Below are 16,143 nucleotides of genomic sequence, written 5' to 3'. Positions count from 1 at the left end.
ATTCAATAAGTTCACGGCTGAACTTCTACATCAACTCCACTATCCCGCCCTATCCGTCGAGTCCCTTAGTGTCAAAAAATCTATTGATCTCAGTCTTGAACTTACTCACGACTGAGCCTCCACAGCCCTCTGGGGTAGAGAATTCCAAAGATTCACCACCCTCAGTGAAGAAATGGCACACCTCAGTCCTAAATGGCCGACCCCTTACCCTGACAGAATGAATGAAAGCTGAACAACGTTAACTTGCAGATAAAGCTGCAGAAAGGAGTAAAAAGATGTTACGATTCGGCGGGCGTACGTTGTTGTTGTAGTCCGCGGTGGTGGCTGTGCTCAGGATCTCCTGGTACCTCTGCACGAATGGCTGCAGTCTCGCCTCCACCCGCTGCAGCTCGGTCAAAACCTCGAGGTACTCTGTGGGGGACGGGTGGCTGGGATAAGGCAAGAAGTCAAATGAGCGCGCAAATTCCGAACAACAAGCCCATCAGCCTACCCAGCTTCCTCGATTTCTTCTTTCTCCAACCAAAAAAACCCACTGGCCCCATTGAAACAGTCTGCTTCAGTGTCCTTCCCAGCCTATCTATTCCATAACTATTTCCTTTTGGGTAAAAAAAAACGTTCCCTCCTTAATCCTAAATTTAAAATTTTTAAACTTGCGACCCCTGCGATTTGAACCCTTCTCCTGCGGTAGTTTTTTCAACTCCTTTCCCAATTGAACTAGTTCTCAGGATTATGGTCACCTCCAAGTTTCCTCCTTTCCAAAGAATAAAAAAAAAGAAATTCAATTAATTAAAAAAAAAAAAAATTCTTTCACCATTTTTATATAATGTAAACTCCCAACACCCAGAATCAATGAAGACATTCGAGTTCTTTTGCTGATTTTCCAGCAGAAACTACCCACCCCTTCCCTTATATGCCAGGCACTGTTCCCCAAACTAAAGAGCAAAGAGCAAAAGATACTAACAGCAGAGAGGAGTTGGTTAAGCGGAATACTGGTTGCAATGAATCAAGAATATAAGAACATGGCTTGGACAAGAAACAACGCTCATACAGAAGGTCTAAGAAAGACAACTTGTATGGTTTGGGCACATGTCAAGGATGGAGATGGCTAGAATATCTCCCTGCGTGGAGGTACATGGAACATGAAGCTGAGGAAGGCCAAGGGAGCACTGGATAGACAGCGTCAAGAGTGACCTGTCACGGAAAGGGATACGGATAACTGAAGCAACCAGGCTCGTTCAGAACCGACAACAGTGGAGTGAGTTCATCGGGCCCCAATCGTCGCTGCTGAGCTGACAGATGGGATTATAGCAAGAGTAGTGCCATTCCACAACTGGAGAGACAAGCAACGTGCTGCAGAGCCTCAGATACTGCTGCCGAGGAGGTGGCCATTAACAAGCACACAAGGGTGGCCCTGGACAATCCATCAACTAATCTCTTTGAGACCAGGGGAGATGGAGCTCCATGGGGTTGTTTCCTTTGGAACAAAGGAGGCTGAGGAGAGATTTAATTGAGGTGTATAAAATTATGAGGGGCCTAGATGGAGTGGATAGGAAGAACCTATTTGCCTTAGCAGAAGGGTCAATAACCAGGGGGCATAGATTTAAAGTAATTGGGGGAAGGTTTAGAGGGGAGTTGAGGAGAACATTTTTCACCCAGAGGGTGGTGGGGTCTAGAACTCACTGCCGGGAAGGGTGGTGGAGGCAGAAACCCTCATCACATTTAAAAAGTACTTAGATATGCTCCTTCCTTAGGCAGTCCCTCAGAGCCGAGGATGACTTGCTTCCACATTAAAAATGAGTTCTCGGGTGACTGATGAGTTCAATGCGGGACCTACAGTCTCTGTCACAGGTGGGGCAGACGGTGGTTGAAGGGGCGGGTGGGTGGGGTGCTTGGTTTGACGTGCGCTCCTTGCGCTGTTTGCGCTTGCTCCCGGCGAAGAGACTCGAGGTGTTTGGCGCCTTCCCGAATGCTTCTCCTTCACTTTGTGCGGTCTTGGGCTAGGGATTCCCAGGTGTCGGTGAGGATGTTACACTTTTTCAAGGAGGCTTTGAGGGTGTCCTTGAAGCATTTCCTCTGCCCACCTGGGGCTCTCTTGCCGTGCTGGAGCTCCGAGTAGAGCGCTTGTTTTGGGAGTCTCGTATCAGGCATGCGGACGATGTGACCCGTCCATCAGAGCTGATTGAGCGTGGTCAAAGTTTCGATGTTGGGGATGTTGGCCTGAGCAAGAACACTGACGTTGGTGCGCCTATCCTGCCAATGGATTTGCAGGATCTTGCGGAGGCAGCGATGGTGGTACCCTTCCAATGCTTTGAGGTGCCTGCTGTACATGGTCCCTGTCTCTGAGGCATACAGCAGGGCGGGTATCACTGCTGCTCTGTAGACCATGAGCTTAGTGCCGGGTTTGAGGTCCTGGTCTTCAAACACTCTCTTCCTCAGGCGACCGAAGGCTGCACTGGCACACTGAAGGCGGTGTTGGACTTCGTTGTCGACGTCTGCCCTTGTTGACAGTAGGCTCCCGAGGTATGGAAAGTGGTCCACGTTCTCCAAGGCCTTGTCGTGGATTTTGATAATCGGGGGGGGCAGTACTGTGTGGCGGGGGCAGGTTGGTAGAGGACCTTTGTCTTACGGATGTTTAGTGTAAGGCCCATGCTCTCGTACGCTTTGGTGAAGGTGTTGATGATGGTCTGGAGTTTGACCTCCGAGTGAGCGCAGACGCAAGCGTTGTCTGCATACTGTAATTAAACAACAGAGGATGGGACAACCTTGGATCTGGAATGGAGGCGGCGGAGTTTCCAGTTTGTTCTGTAAATTAGCTCCACTCCAGTGGGGAGCTTACAGGATATGCACTTGAAGTGCCGAAACCTTCAAGGCTACAGACCAAGAGCTGGAAAGTGGGATTAGGTTGGATAGCTCTTTTTCGACCGGTGCAGACACGATGGGCCGAATGGCCTCCTTTTGTAAATTTCTATGATTCTATGGGATGATTCCCAGAATGAGACAACTCTCATTACCCAGGAACAGAGAGATTCAATGATTTAAAAAAATAATCACACATTAAACCATGAAAGGGCTTTTGAAAGGAAAAGCAGAGGTAAGCAAGCATTTGGCCACATTAGTATTTCCCCTTGTTGTTTGCCTTGGTGGAGCTTTCTTGCACTGTTGGCTCTGCTGGGTTTTTTTTTATTTTTTAAACACTCCGATAGCGGAGTGTCGGTGAGATTTTAGTGCCACTAGAACGTTTCACGCTCGCATGATAGATACAGGTTTAAAAAAAGGGCATTCGGCCGGTCCTAGCTCCTCCATCTTGAAAGACCCCATAGTGTCTGTATCACAGCATCCGTCTACTAAATGATCCCAAAGCTTTCGGCCCCAGTACCCTACCCTGAAGTCAGTTCCATATCTTGGTCACTCCGTGTGAAGAATTTCCCGGACATCAGTCCTAAATTTCTCGTTTTCGCTCAGTTTCAAACGCACGTGCCCCTTGTCCCACTGGCACCAGGTTAACAAAGTAACGTTTCACTTCGCCACAAGGTTGCTGCCACCAAATTAAAGGGCAGCAAAAAGGATGCCAACCTTACATAAAATAGTTTTCACAAAATAATTAGATTTATTAGAGGCACAATGAATAAAAAAAAGGGGACATTTTATAAGAAAGACTTGCATTTACTTGCAATGTGATAATTGACCGGCTAATCTGTTTTAGTGATGTTGGTTGAGGGATAAATATTGGCCAGGACAATGGGGAGAAGTCCCGTGCTCTTCGAAATAGTGCCGGGGAATCTTTTACATTCACCCGAGAGGACAGATGGGGTGTCCGTTTACATCTCAAGTGAAAAGCTGCACCTCCGACAGTGCAGCGCTCCCTCAGATTCCCTGCAATCAGCCTAGATTATGTGCTCAAGTCTCTGGAGTGGAACTTGAACCCACAACCTTCTGACTTGGAGACGAGAGTGCGATCACTGAGCCACGGCTGACACCTTATGGGGAGAGTGCCCATGTCCGACACTTTCCTTTCCCTTTAACTTTTTAATGCATTAAACAAAGAGGGGGAGAAATTCTGAACCAACACCGTGAGCAGACTCATCGACGCCTTTGGAACCGACACTTACTTGGGCCCAGGCGGTGCTTCTTCGGTCTGTGTGGTAGCAGAGGACAAGCCCACGTTGGGTTCAGTGCCTTCTGAAGTGCTCACATTATCCTCGGAGCTGCCCTCGGTCGCAGCTTCTGGGGGCAGAGCAGTCGTAGCTTCGGGGGGCAGGGCAGCTGCAGCTTCTGGGGGCAGGGCAGCCGCAGCCGCTTGCGGCTCTGTGCTGGATGTCTCCATGGTCTCTCCTGCCACCGGTGCGGCTGGCGCCACGGCTTCGCCTGCCGAGCCCGTGGCGCCCACAGGGCTCTGTGCTGCCTCCTGCGGAGTGCCGTTTGTATGACCCTGGGAAAGGTTTTTAAGAATGGGGTTTACTTGGTAGAAAACATAACCAGACTGGACAATACTTGACGGCTGGCTCGCTTGAAGTGACTTAAAATTGTACGAACAGGAAGAGGCTATTTTTGTTCCACCATTTTGTTACGATCTTGCCACCTCTCCATATTGTTTTAATACCCTTACTTCCCAAGTATCTCTGATGAAAGGTCATTGACCTGAAATGTTAACTCAGTTACTCTTGCTGCAGTTGTACAAGGCCTTGGTGAGACCACACCTTGAGTATTGTGTGCAGTTTTGGTCGCCTTATCTGAGGAAGGACGTTCTTGCCATGGAGGGAGTGCAGCGAAGATTCACCAGGCTGATACCTGGGATGGCAGGAATGACGTATGAGGAGAGATTGGGTCGATTGGGCTTATACTCGCTGAAGTTTAGAAGAATGAGAGGGGATCTCATTGAAACTTATAAAATTCTAACAGGACTGGACAGACTAGATGCAGGAAGGATGTTCCAGATGGCAGGGGAGTCCAGAACCAGGGGTCACAATCTAAGGATAAGGGGTAAGCCATTTAGGACAGAGATGAGGAATTTCTTCACCCAGAGAGTGGTGAACCTGTGGAATTCTCTACCACAGCAGGCAGTGGAGGCCAATTCATTAAATATATTCAAGAAGGAGTTAGATATATTTCTTAAGGCTAAAGTGATCAAGGGATATGGGGAGAAGGCAGGGACAGGATACTGAGTTTGGATGGTCAGCCATGATCTCATTGAATGGCAGAGCAGGCTCGAGGGGCCGAATGGCCTACTCCTATCTTCTATGTTTCTACTCTCTCTCTACAGATGCTGCCCGAGCTGCTGAGTGTTTCCAGCATTTTCTGTTTTCATTTACTAGAATGGCGCCAGGAAGGAGGGGCCAGGAATAAGTAGACAGACTGGAGAAGCTGGGGCTGTTCGCCTTAGAGCAGAGAAGGTTAAGAGGAGATTTGATAGAGGTGTTCAAAATCATGGAGGGTTTTGATAGAGTAAATAAAGGGAAAAACTGTTCTACATGGCAGGAGGGTCGGTAACCAGAGGACACAGATTTAAAGTGATTGGCAAAAGAACCAGAGGCGACATAAGGGGGGGGGGGGGGGGGGGGGAAATTGTACGCAGCGAGTTGTGGTGATCTAGAATGCACTTCCTGAAAGGGCGGTGGAAGCAGATTCAATCGTAACTTTCAAAAGGGAATTGGATAAATACCAAGGGAAAAAATTTGCAGGGCTATGGGGAAAAGAGCGGGGGATTGGGACTAATTGGACAGCGCTTTCAAAGAGCCGGCACAGGCACAGTGGGCCGAAAGGCCTCCTTCTCTGTCGCTATGACTATGACACAGCATAGGAGGCCATTCGGCCCATCGAGTCCGTGCTGGCTCTCTGCAGAGCAATCCAGTCAGTCCCATTCCCCCACTCTATGCCCGTAGCCCTGCAAGTTTATTTCCCTCAAGTGCCTATCCAGTCTCCTCTTGAAAACATTGAGTGTCTCCGCTTCCACCACTTCCGCCGGCAGCGAGTTCCAGGTCCTCACCACTCGCTGCGTAAAAAAGTTTTTCCTCACATTCCCTCTTGTATCTCTTGCCCAAAACCTTAAATGTGTCCCCTAGTCCTTGTACCATCAACTAGTGGGAACAGCCTTTCCCCGTCTAGCCTATCCAAACCCCTCAATCTTGTACACCTCTATCAAATCACCTCTCAACCTCCTTTGCTCTAATGAAAACAAATACAGCTTCTCCAACTTGTCCTTGTAGCTAAGATCTCCCATCCCCGGAACCATTCTGGTAAATCTCCTCTGCACCCTCTCAAGGGCCTTCACATCCTTCCTAAAGTGTGGTGACCAGAACTGGACGCAATACTCCAGTTGTGGCCTAACCAGCGCTTTATAAAGGTTCAGCATAACTTCTCTACTTTTGTACTCAATACCTCTATTTATGAAGCCCAAGATCCCATATGCTTGGTTAACCACTCTCTCATTATGTCCCACCACCTTCAGGGACCTATGCACATTAACTCCCAAGCCCCTCTGTCCCTGCACACTGTAAAACTGTGCCATTAAGTGTATATTGCCTCTCCCTGTTCCTTCTGCCAAAATGCATCACCTCACACTTCTCTGTATTAAATTCCATCTGCCCATTCTGCTAGCCTTTCTATGTCCTGTTACAGTCGATTGGTATCGTCATCTCTGTTTGCCACACCCCCAAGTTTGGTGTCATCGGCAAATTTAGAAATTCTACTCTGTATTCCAATATATATCAAAAAAGCAGTGGCCCCAGCACTGACCCTTGGGGAATACAACTGTCTACCATCCTCCAGTCTGAAAAACAGCCATTACCATAACTCAGTGTTTTCTACCCTTACGCCAATTCCTTATCCAAGCTGCCACTGACCCACCTATTCCATGAGCCTCAATTTTGTTAACCAGCCTTCTATGTGGTACTTTGTCAAACACCTTCTGAAAATCCATGCAGACAACATCCATTGCATTCCCTTCATCAATCCTCCCCATTACTTCATCAAAAAATTCAATTAGATTAGTCAAACATGATCTGCCTTTTACAAACCCATGTTGGCTCTCCTTAATTAGCTTAAACCTCTCCAAGTGCCCATTAATTTTTTCCTTGATTATTGTTCCTAAAACTTTACCCACCACTGATGTTAAACTGACCGGCCTGTAGTTACTAGGATTGTCCTCACTCCCTTTCTTGAACAAGTGTGTCACATTTGTCACTTTCCAATCTTCAGGCACCTCCCCCGCATCTAGGGAAGATTGGAAAATTATGGCAAGCCCTTCCACTATCTCCTCCCCAATTCCCTTAGCAACCTGAGATGCAAGCCATCTGGACCAGGCGACTTATCCACTCTAAGCATACCCAGCCTTTCTAGTACATCCTGTCTATCAATTTTCACCCCTTCCATTGCTTCTACCTTTTCCACTTCTACCGATATTTTGTCAGCATCCACCTCCTTAGTAAACACCGATACAAAGTACTCATTCAGTATTCTAGCCTTGCCCTGCGCCTCTAAGCGTATATCACCTTCTTTGTCGCTAATAGGCCCCACCCTGCCTCTTACAACCCGCTTACTGTTTACATGCCGGCAGAAGATATTTGGGTTCCCTTTTATGTTAGCCGCCATTCTACTCGCATATTCTCTCTTTGCCAATCTTATTTTCATCTTCACATCCACTGTCAATTTATTGTATTTGGTCTGGTTCTCCCTTGAAGAATTCACCTGACATGCATCATACACCCTCTTTTTTTGTTTCATCGTCTTCTCTATCTCCCTCGTCATCCAAGGAGCCCTTGCTTTGGTTCCCTTCCCCTTCCTTCTTGTTGGAATGTACCTAGCCTGCACTCGGAACATCTCCTCAAAGATCACCCATTGTTCCGTTACAGTTTTTCCTGTCAGTTCCATTTTACCCTGGCTAGATCCTTTTGCATCCCATTGAAGTTAGCCCTATTCCAGTTTAGAAGTTCCACTCTAGATTGTTCCTTGCTCCTCTCCATTGCTAATCTAAATCTTATGATACGATGATCACTCGTACCCAAGTGTTCTCCCACAGACACTTGGTCGACCTGGCCCACCTCATTGCCCAGCACCAGATCCAGAAATGCCTCCTTCCTAGTTGGGCCAAGAACATATTGGTCAAGGAAATTCTCAACACATTTCAGAAAATCCTCCCCCCCTTTCCCTTTACCCTAGCATTATCCCAATCGATATTTGGGTAATTAAAGTCCCCCAATATCATTCTATAGCTCTTGCATATCTCTGCGATTTCCCTGCAGATTTGCTCCTCTACCTCCCTCTCAATATTTGGAGGTCTGTAGAATACCCCCAATAGCGTGATCATACCCTTTTTGCTCAACTCTAACCAAATGGATTCTGTCCTTTTCCCCTCAAGAACATCCTCCCTTTCCAACACTACAATGTCTTCCTTAATCAGCACTGCCACCCCACCTCCCTTTTTTCCTTCCCTATCTTTTCTGAACACCTTGTACCCTTGAGTATTAAGTGCCCAGTGCTCACCCTTTTTAAGCCACATTTCCATTAGTGCCACACAGCTAATTGTGCTTGTAGCTCACCAACCTTATTCACCACACTTTGTGCGTTTACGTACATGCATTCTAAACCCATTTTGGAATTTTTCGTAGTCTTTCTTAGTCTGCTCCTACCTAATATGGTACTACTACTGCCTCTAGTACTATCTTCTCTAGTACTATCCAACACACTCACTCTTTTATGCATCTTATTCCTCTTTTCTACTCCTATATGCTGGTGCCCACCCCCCTGCCAAGCTAGTTTAAACCCTCCCCAACAGTACTAACAAACCTCCCCGCGAGGATATTGGTCCCGGTCCTGTTGAGGTGTAACCCATCCGGCTTGAACAGGTCCCACCTTCCCCAGAAACGGTCCCAATGCCTCAGGAATCGAAATCTCTCCAGCCACGCATTCATCTGTTCCATCCTCCTATTCCTGTACTCACTAGCACATGGCACCGGGAGTAATCCGGAGATTACTACCTTTGAGGTCCTGCTTTTTAATCTCTCTCCTAAGTTCCCTAAACTCTGCCTGCAGGACCTCATCATTCTGATTCTATTTCAGATTTCCAGCATCCGCAGTATTTTGCTTTTGTGCTGAGTACCTCTGTTTGAAACGTTTCAATTGATGCTTGAAAATTGATGGCCTTCTGGAGCAGTGCAATCCGAACACGCCTGCAACTTTAAATCCCTGTATACTAAAATGCTTTCTGCCTATATGATTGTACGGTCCCCTCGTTTAGTCAGACTACAAAAACAAAATCCAAAGCAATCATGTCGGTTCCCAATGTGGTAGTGGCAGGGGTTAAATACCAGCATTTCTCCCCCCACCCCTCCCCAAACTCCAGTGGTGACAGCAAAGGGGGCTAAACAGCAGCAGCGAGCGTGTCTAGCCAAGAGGGACCTCAGAACAGAACCACGGTAAACGTCAGGCCCTCACCCCCGGACTACCCATAATCCAGCAATGGAACAAAGCGTTCAGTTCTTCCAGGGGTCCAAGTGCAAATGGCACTGTTGCAGCTTCTTCAGCTGGGTTTATCTCCTGAGTGAGGCGAGTACTTGCAGGGACAACTGCAGTTTCTGCTCGATTCCCTCCAAAAAGGCCTCCAGTAAATCCAACGTCACAGTTTATTCAACCTCCCCAGGCCCCAATCCGCAGATAATATTCACATGGTTGTAACAGTCGCAACCCCCTGTGTGCTATGCTTCTGATCCTATGTAAATACTTAAGAGTAAGCAAAGTCTGAGAGGGGGCATACTTCCTGCTCTTCCATTGTATGTAATAATAATATTGAGGGGAAAGCTTTAGTGAAACTTGTCAACTCCGCAAACACCTGCCATTTTGATACAGTTGTGCCACTAGGTGACGTCACTGGCAAGGATACTGGATTGGCTCCACTGAACACGAGAGCTAATCTGGAGCCAGAGGGCAGTCGGCAGCGCGCTTTCCAGGGAGGGCAGGCAGTTCCGAATTAACTCTTGGGCAGATCCAAAATTCCCAGCCACCGCAGCATTTGATAATGCACCTCGTGAGCGACATGTGAAAAATATTAAATTCCACCCTCTCCACAAGTGGGAGGGGCATTTGTAACACAACCCATTTCCTCTAGGAGGTAGTTCCCCATTAAACCACGTCACCCATTACTTGCAGCATGTTACTAAGCTTATTGGTGCCAGTACACTACAGGAGAAATAAAATGCACTTAATCCAAAATCCTTTAACGTTGTTACACATCTTGCATGATGCTCTGAATTCACTGAAATTTCTCCCAGCACCAGTGACAGGCCTATAACTATTAGTACCTCACCCTAGCGTAATGCAGTTCAAAGTGCTCTCCCTAGAAACAACCCAAGTTTGGAAGAACAGAATCTATAACTACCGCAGAAATTTCAGCAAAGGCGGCAACCATTTGGCTCAATGCGAACGTGCCATACCAGCTCCAGATCAAAGCTGTCTAACTCCAATCCCATCTCTCTGTTCCCCACCCTGTGCACGAACATCATTCCCCTTCAAGTGTTTACCTAATTCACTCTTAAATGCCGTGATTGACTTAGTTTCAAGAACCACTTACTGCAAATGTATTCCCTAATCTAAAGCTCTATGCGCGGAAAAATAACTTCCCTCTTCAGGTTTTCAATCCTAAATTTACACTCTTGTTACAGACTCACCGATCAGTGGAAGCAATCTTTCAATCTTCACCCTCCCAAGTCTTCCCTAAATTTGGCACCTCCACCAGATCCTCCTTTACCCTTTGTTGCTCTGGTGAAAAAGGTCCTAGTTTTTTAAATTTTTTTATATAAAGTCTTTCATCATAACTATAGCCTTTCATTCCCTAGTATACATCCTAATAAATTTGTTGCATCCGTTTCCATACCTTTCTACGAGTGCCCAAAACTCCACATACTGACTTTGTCTGAACCATTGCCGTGTACAGATTTATCACCTTCTTGCTTTCATGTTTAATGTCGCAGTCTATAAAACCATTTGCCCTTTTAAGGCTTTTTTTCAGCTGCAATCTTGCTTATAAAAATCTGCTTAGCTGCACCCCGTCTCTCTACTCAATTAAGAATTTTACCGGTTTAGCATTTATATCTGTTCTCTTTTTCACAAAATTAGCATCCTTCGCATTTATCTACATTGAACTGCGTTTGTTGCATACCTGCCCACTCCCCTAACCGGTCAAAGTGCTCCTGCGGCCTCGCTCATCCCTTGTCTGGCTTCGAATTTGGCATCATGATTCCGGAGATGAGGGGGTTGACGTATGAGGAATGGTTGAGCAGGCTGGGCCTATACTCATTGGAATTTAGAACAATGAGATGATCTTATTGAAACATATAAGATACTGAGGGGGCTGGACAAGGTAGATGCAGAGAGGATGTTTCCACTCGTGGGGAAATCTAGAACTCGGGGGCACAGTCTCAGAATAAAGGGTCGCCCTTTTAGAACTGAGATGAGGAGGAATTTCTTCTCTCAGAGGGTCGTAAATCTGCGGAATTTTCTGCCCCAGAAAGCTGTGGAGGCTGGGTCATTAAACACATTTAAGGTGGAGATAGACAGATTTTTGCAAGATAAGGGAGTGAAGGGTTATGGGGAGCGGGCGGGGAAGTGGCTTTGAGCCCAGATCAGCCATGAACTTATTTAATGGCAGAGCAGGCTTGAGGGACCAAGTGGCCTATTCCTGCTCCTATTTCTTATGTTATGTCGCCATCAAACTACAACACCATTGCCTTTACGTCTTATAAAATAAAGAGAGGACCCAACACAGATCCCTGGAGCACACCACCAGCTACATCTCGCCAATCCAGGAAACCTCCCATTTACTCCTACACTATCCATCCTATAGCCGAGCCTCTCATCATGCCACTATTTCACCTTTAGTACCACATGCCTCAATGGCACTGCAGCACATTGCACACTGCTGAAATTGATGGTGAGTCTCTCACAGGGCCATTACACTTGACTGGAACCCCAGCTGCGACCTCCAGAAATAAGAAATTTTAAATCACAAAACAGAAGCTTGCTCCTCACCTCCAGCCTGTTCAAGATCCCCTGAATGTCTCTCAGCATGTGCTGTGCCAGCACCAGGCGAACTCTCGGCTCACTCTGTGAAAACAGAAAGACAAGCATCATCAGCACTGAATACCTTTGTAACCCCCCCTCCCCACCTCCATGAGGCCTGGCCTTTCTTTGAACACATCTTTGTGCTGATGTTGAATGGTGCTACGTGTTATTCTGCATGGAGTCGGTTATATTTAAAAGCAAGCGTTCTGTAAGCACGAGAGTTAGCTGAATTCTGATCGCCGTCGTAGGACAGATTGAGCATTGCGCGAGGACCACGAAAACCAGACACAGTGCGCACCCATGGTTGACCAGCCAAAAAACAAACCGGTCCTGATTTCAAGGGGGGAGTCCCCTCACTGTTACATCAAAAAGTCATCATTTTATACTGTTCTAGTCACACACCGATTTCGATTTTAAGCGTCACAGACGAATGCTCCCACTTAAGACAATGAGGCGGGTTCAGCAACATAACCATAAGATGCGCGAGATCACACGAGTGCAACAGTTGCTTTCGGAACGCTCCTGCTCTGGGCACCCCCCCCTTCCCCGATGACAGCAGCAACGTCTGTACAACTCAACAATGGCAAAAGTGGCACTGATTGGTAACGCAGCCAGAATCCAAAGGGTGGGTCTGGCCCGCGTACCGCCTCTTGCAGGCACGGAGCAAAACTAGCTGCTGGCATCGAGCCGCTTACATTGCAGGTTTGCCTCAGTCGGCAAGCCTCCCATGGTGAAGGGAAAGAAGCTCCCATTCCGTCGGTAAATGGCACCCGGTCGGGGGTCGTAGTAATTGGGGATTGAAATGCATTAGGCCTGTGTAAATCTGTGGGAAAACCAGTACAGTCACAGCGTCACCATCACCATTGTCGTCGGCTTACTTAAGAACTTACAGCACAGAAACAGGCCATTTGGCCCAACTGGTCTATGCCGCTATTTATGCTCCACACGAACCTCTTCCCGCCTCTTCATCTCACCCTACCAGCATAACCTTCGGCGCCTTTCTCCCTCGTGCACTTATCCAGCTTCCCCTTACATGCGTCTATGCTATTGGCCTCAACCACTCCATGTGGTCGCAAGTTCCACGTTCTAACCACTCTCTGGGTAAAGGTGTTGCCCTTGAAATTGCTTGTTGGATTTCTTATTGACTATCTTGTATTTATGGCCCCTAGTTTTGGTCTCCCCCACAAGTGGAAACATCTCTACATCTACCCCATCAAGCCCCTTCATAATTTTAAAGACTTCTATTCGATCACCCCTCAGCCTTCTCTCTTCTTTCCGTTCAATCTTTCCTGATAGTTAGAACCTCTCAGTTCTGGTATCATCTTGTAAATCTTCTTTGCACCTTGTCCAGTGCCTTGATTATCGAACAGTTTTCAAAATAATGTTGCCACTTAGTCGGGCCCCTCGCGCCTCTCCCCAGCCAAGAGGGGAAAGCAGACAATCTCCTCCTCAGCCACTGCTAATTTCATTACGTTAGTGTTTGCTGGGAGGTGCGCAAGAAACCCTAGGCAAGCCATCACAAGACACAGAAGGCCGATTCTCCCTCATCATTCGAGAAAGGACCAGCCGTGTCACAACTGATCCAGGGTTTGTGCCTCTGCTGCCTGAGCAGATAGTTCACTCGTCCTCCTACTGACATAAGAATGAGCAAGATTACAGGGAAAACCAGTGCTCCCCCTCTCCACAGAGCAGGCGAGAAAGGAATCAGATACAAGCCTGCAACCCCCCACCATATGGCGTGCTGTACTGACACCACGTACCGTGTCACTGAAATGCCCACTGCCAGTTTCCTTTAACCAGTGCTGCAGTTAGTACAATAGCATGAACGACAGCTTGAAAGTTTTAGCCCCTCCAAAATCATCGTGGGTGTGCTGGCAGTCACAGCAATGTGTTCTCTCGGCCCGGTGAATTCACAGAAGGTAGAAACTCCAGCCCACAAACTCCAATTAACAGAACTACCAACACACAAACTTGGTAGGTACGAGGAAGCAAGACTTCAGTGACCCAAGTATTTGCCGTTGTAAGCAACGCCCAAATTTAACTGAGCTTTGTTTCCACCCCCCCCCCCCCAACTTTCCTCCGTTCCCTCTCTTAAGAGGTGCTGCTTTGTTCTGGGGTACAGCTCCCTTGGTGCCTGCCTATGAACACATTTGTCACGTGTCAGCAGATCGCACGAGGCAATATAAACAATGGCCTTTCACCCGACGTCCATTACAACAGCACGCGCGCTTTCCAGCATGAAAGTCATTAAATGCAGAGCGCAATCAAGCGCTGGACTCCTGGCTCCTTTCCTCCTCCCTAACCCAGGGACATCAAGGATAACTAGTATCCCACCATAGTGACGGAGATCGACTAACCCAGTACAAATTGGCGCTCAACAGTGCTGGGGTTCCTAAAATGCATCAACCAGCACCACCACATTAGGCAGAGTATTTACTGAACTCATCGGAGAGAGCGACTACATGTTTTTAATCTGCAGACTCTTTCAAACCAGACCCCGGGACTTCCATGAGGATGTCCCCGAGGTCATCGGATTTCGGTTCCGTCTCTGTCGGCTTATTAGCATGTGATTTGTGTTGCTGTATACTTCGAGCATGTTTCCCGCAAAGATGGCACTGTCTTCTTTTTAGGTACAGACTAATGTTGTCTTCCAGAAGTTAGGACGGGGCATCTGTTAGAGTGCATCAATATTTGCAGAGGAAGCGCTTGAGAACCACTGAACGTTTGCACAAAGTTTTAAGCACCCTAGTATTCCACACTTGTAAAAAGTCAAGTTTATAAAGAAAGACTTGCATTTCTACAGCACCTTTCACAACCTCAGGACGTCCCAAAACCCTTTACAGCCAATGAAGTACTTTTGAAGTGTAGTCGCTGTTGTAATGTAGGAAACGCGGCAGCCAATTTGTGCACAGCAAGCTCCCACAAACAGCAATGTGATAGTGACCAGATAATCTATTCTTAGTGATGTTGGTAGAGGGATAAACATTGGTCCAGGACACCAGGGAGAACTCCCCATCTCTTCTTCGCAATAGTGCCATGGGATCTTTTACGTCCACCTGAGGCGGCAGTTTAATCGGTCTCTTCCAAAAGATGGCACCTCTGACAGTGCAGCACTCCTTTGGTACTTATTAAAGCCGTTAGACTAAAAACCCAATAGAATTCCCTCCCAGACCACAGAAGACCAGCAAACAGGAAAATAACTTCCAAGGATGAGCCGGAGAGAGTGAATCCCAAAAGGTTCAAACTAACTGACAGGACTGACGGAAATAGCACACCGAAAAGTTGTGTAATTACGATGAAGTGTGGGTTTGTAACTACAAGATGTTCAAATGAAACAGATTTGAGACACAATGAAAGTGCCTACAATATATAAAACAAAATGTATAAATCGGCTGCTCGCATCCAGTGTCTGGAGATGCACAAGGTAAGGTGCGGTCACAGCGCAAATAATTTCAATGTTTAAGGCATTTTTGAGACAGATTCCAGCTTCCAGGCTCTCAGTGAACCACCGCCCAAACCCATTCTCCACCATGGAAACAGGGGCTGGCGTCTGGGCTACATTCCGACCAAGCTCACCTCACACCACGCTGCACACAGTCTCTCTACCCACCCTACATGCCAACTACAAGGAACATGGATCACTAAGACAGAAGAAGCATGGTCAAAGGTTGGAATGGACTAGTGAGAGGGAGGAGGGTGGGAAAAGAAAGAGAAAAATAGAGGGAAAGAGAAAAAAAAGGAAGAGAAAGCAAAGTTACCTGGATGGGGCTCTGTTCCACATTGATGTGCACATCCACCGACGATCCGTCACTCTTCAGGAGTGCAAGGGGAAGGAAGGAAAAAAGCACCAATCATAAAATAAGCAGCCACTCCCAGCCTCGACACACCTGTCAGAATCACCCCACCAGGCATTTTCGGCCCACTATGCTACAAGTGAAGTCAGCAGGTGGCCCGACATGCTTTAATGCGGCTCACTACAGGAGGTTTCAGCACACCTGGAAAGGGAGCACCTCGGGGCCATCGCGGAGGAAGGATCACTGAGCCGCGCGTGCATGGTGCTGCGAACAATCTCTCTCAGACACTTGGTTTGTC

At 47.4% G+C, this 16,143-nt stretch overlaps 1 protein-coding gene across 3 annotated transcripts in view; it reads right to left on the bottom strand.

The window, feature by feature from the left end:
* The window catches only part of LOC147095995 (large proline-rich protein BAG6-like), an 82,104-nt gene that overhangs the window by 41,048 nt on the left and 24,913 nt on the right, over positions 1-16,143 (bottom strand). For 2 of the 3 annotated variants that reach the window (XM_085974948.1, XM_085974949.1), the window contains exons 5-8: positions 15,810-15,863; positions 12,019-12,093; positions 4,110-4,429; positions 299-428 (exon numbers count right to left, since the gene is read on the bottom strand). In XM_085974948.1, coding sequence (XP_085831074.1) covers positions 299-428; positions 4,110-4,429; positions 12,019-12,093; positions 15,810-15,863 — 579 coding nt within the window. The remainder of the gene's footprint in view (positions 1-298; positions 429-4,109; positions 4,430-12,018; positions 12,094-15,809; positions 15,864-16,143) is intronic. The other variant, XM_085974950.1, reaches the window with a different exon arrangement.

This window comes from Somniosus microcephalus, unplaced genomic scaffold (assembly GCF_052327205.1).
Source record: "Somniosus microcephalus isolate GS21.2 unplaced genomic scaffold, FLI_Smic_1.0 unresolved_chr1, whole genome shotgun sequence".
NCBI classification, from domain to species: Eukaryota; Metazoa; Chordata; class Chondrichthyes; order Squaliformes; family Somniosidae; genus Somniosus; species Somniosus microcephalus.
The sequence above is the reverse complement of the archived record's forward strand: the minus strand, read 5'-3'. Positions and strand labels throughout refer to the sequence as shown.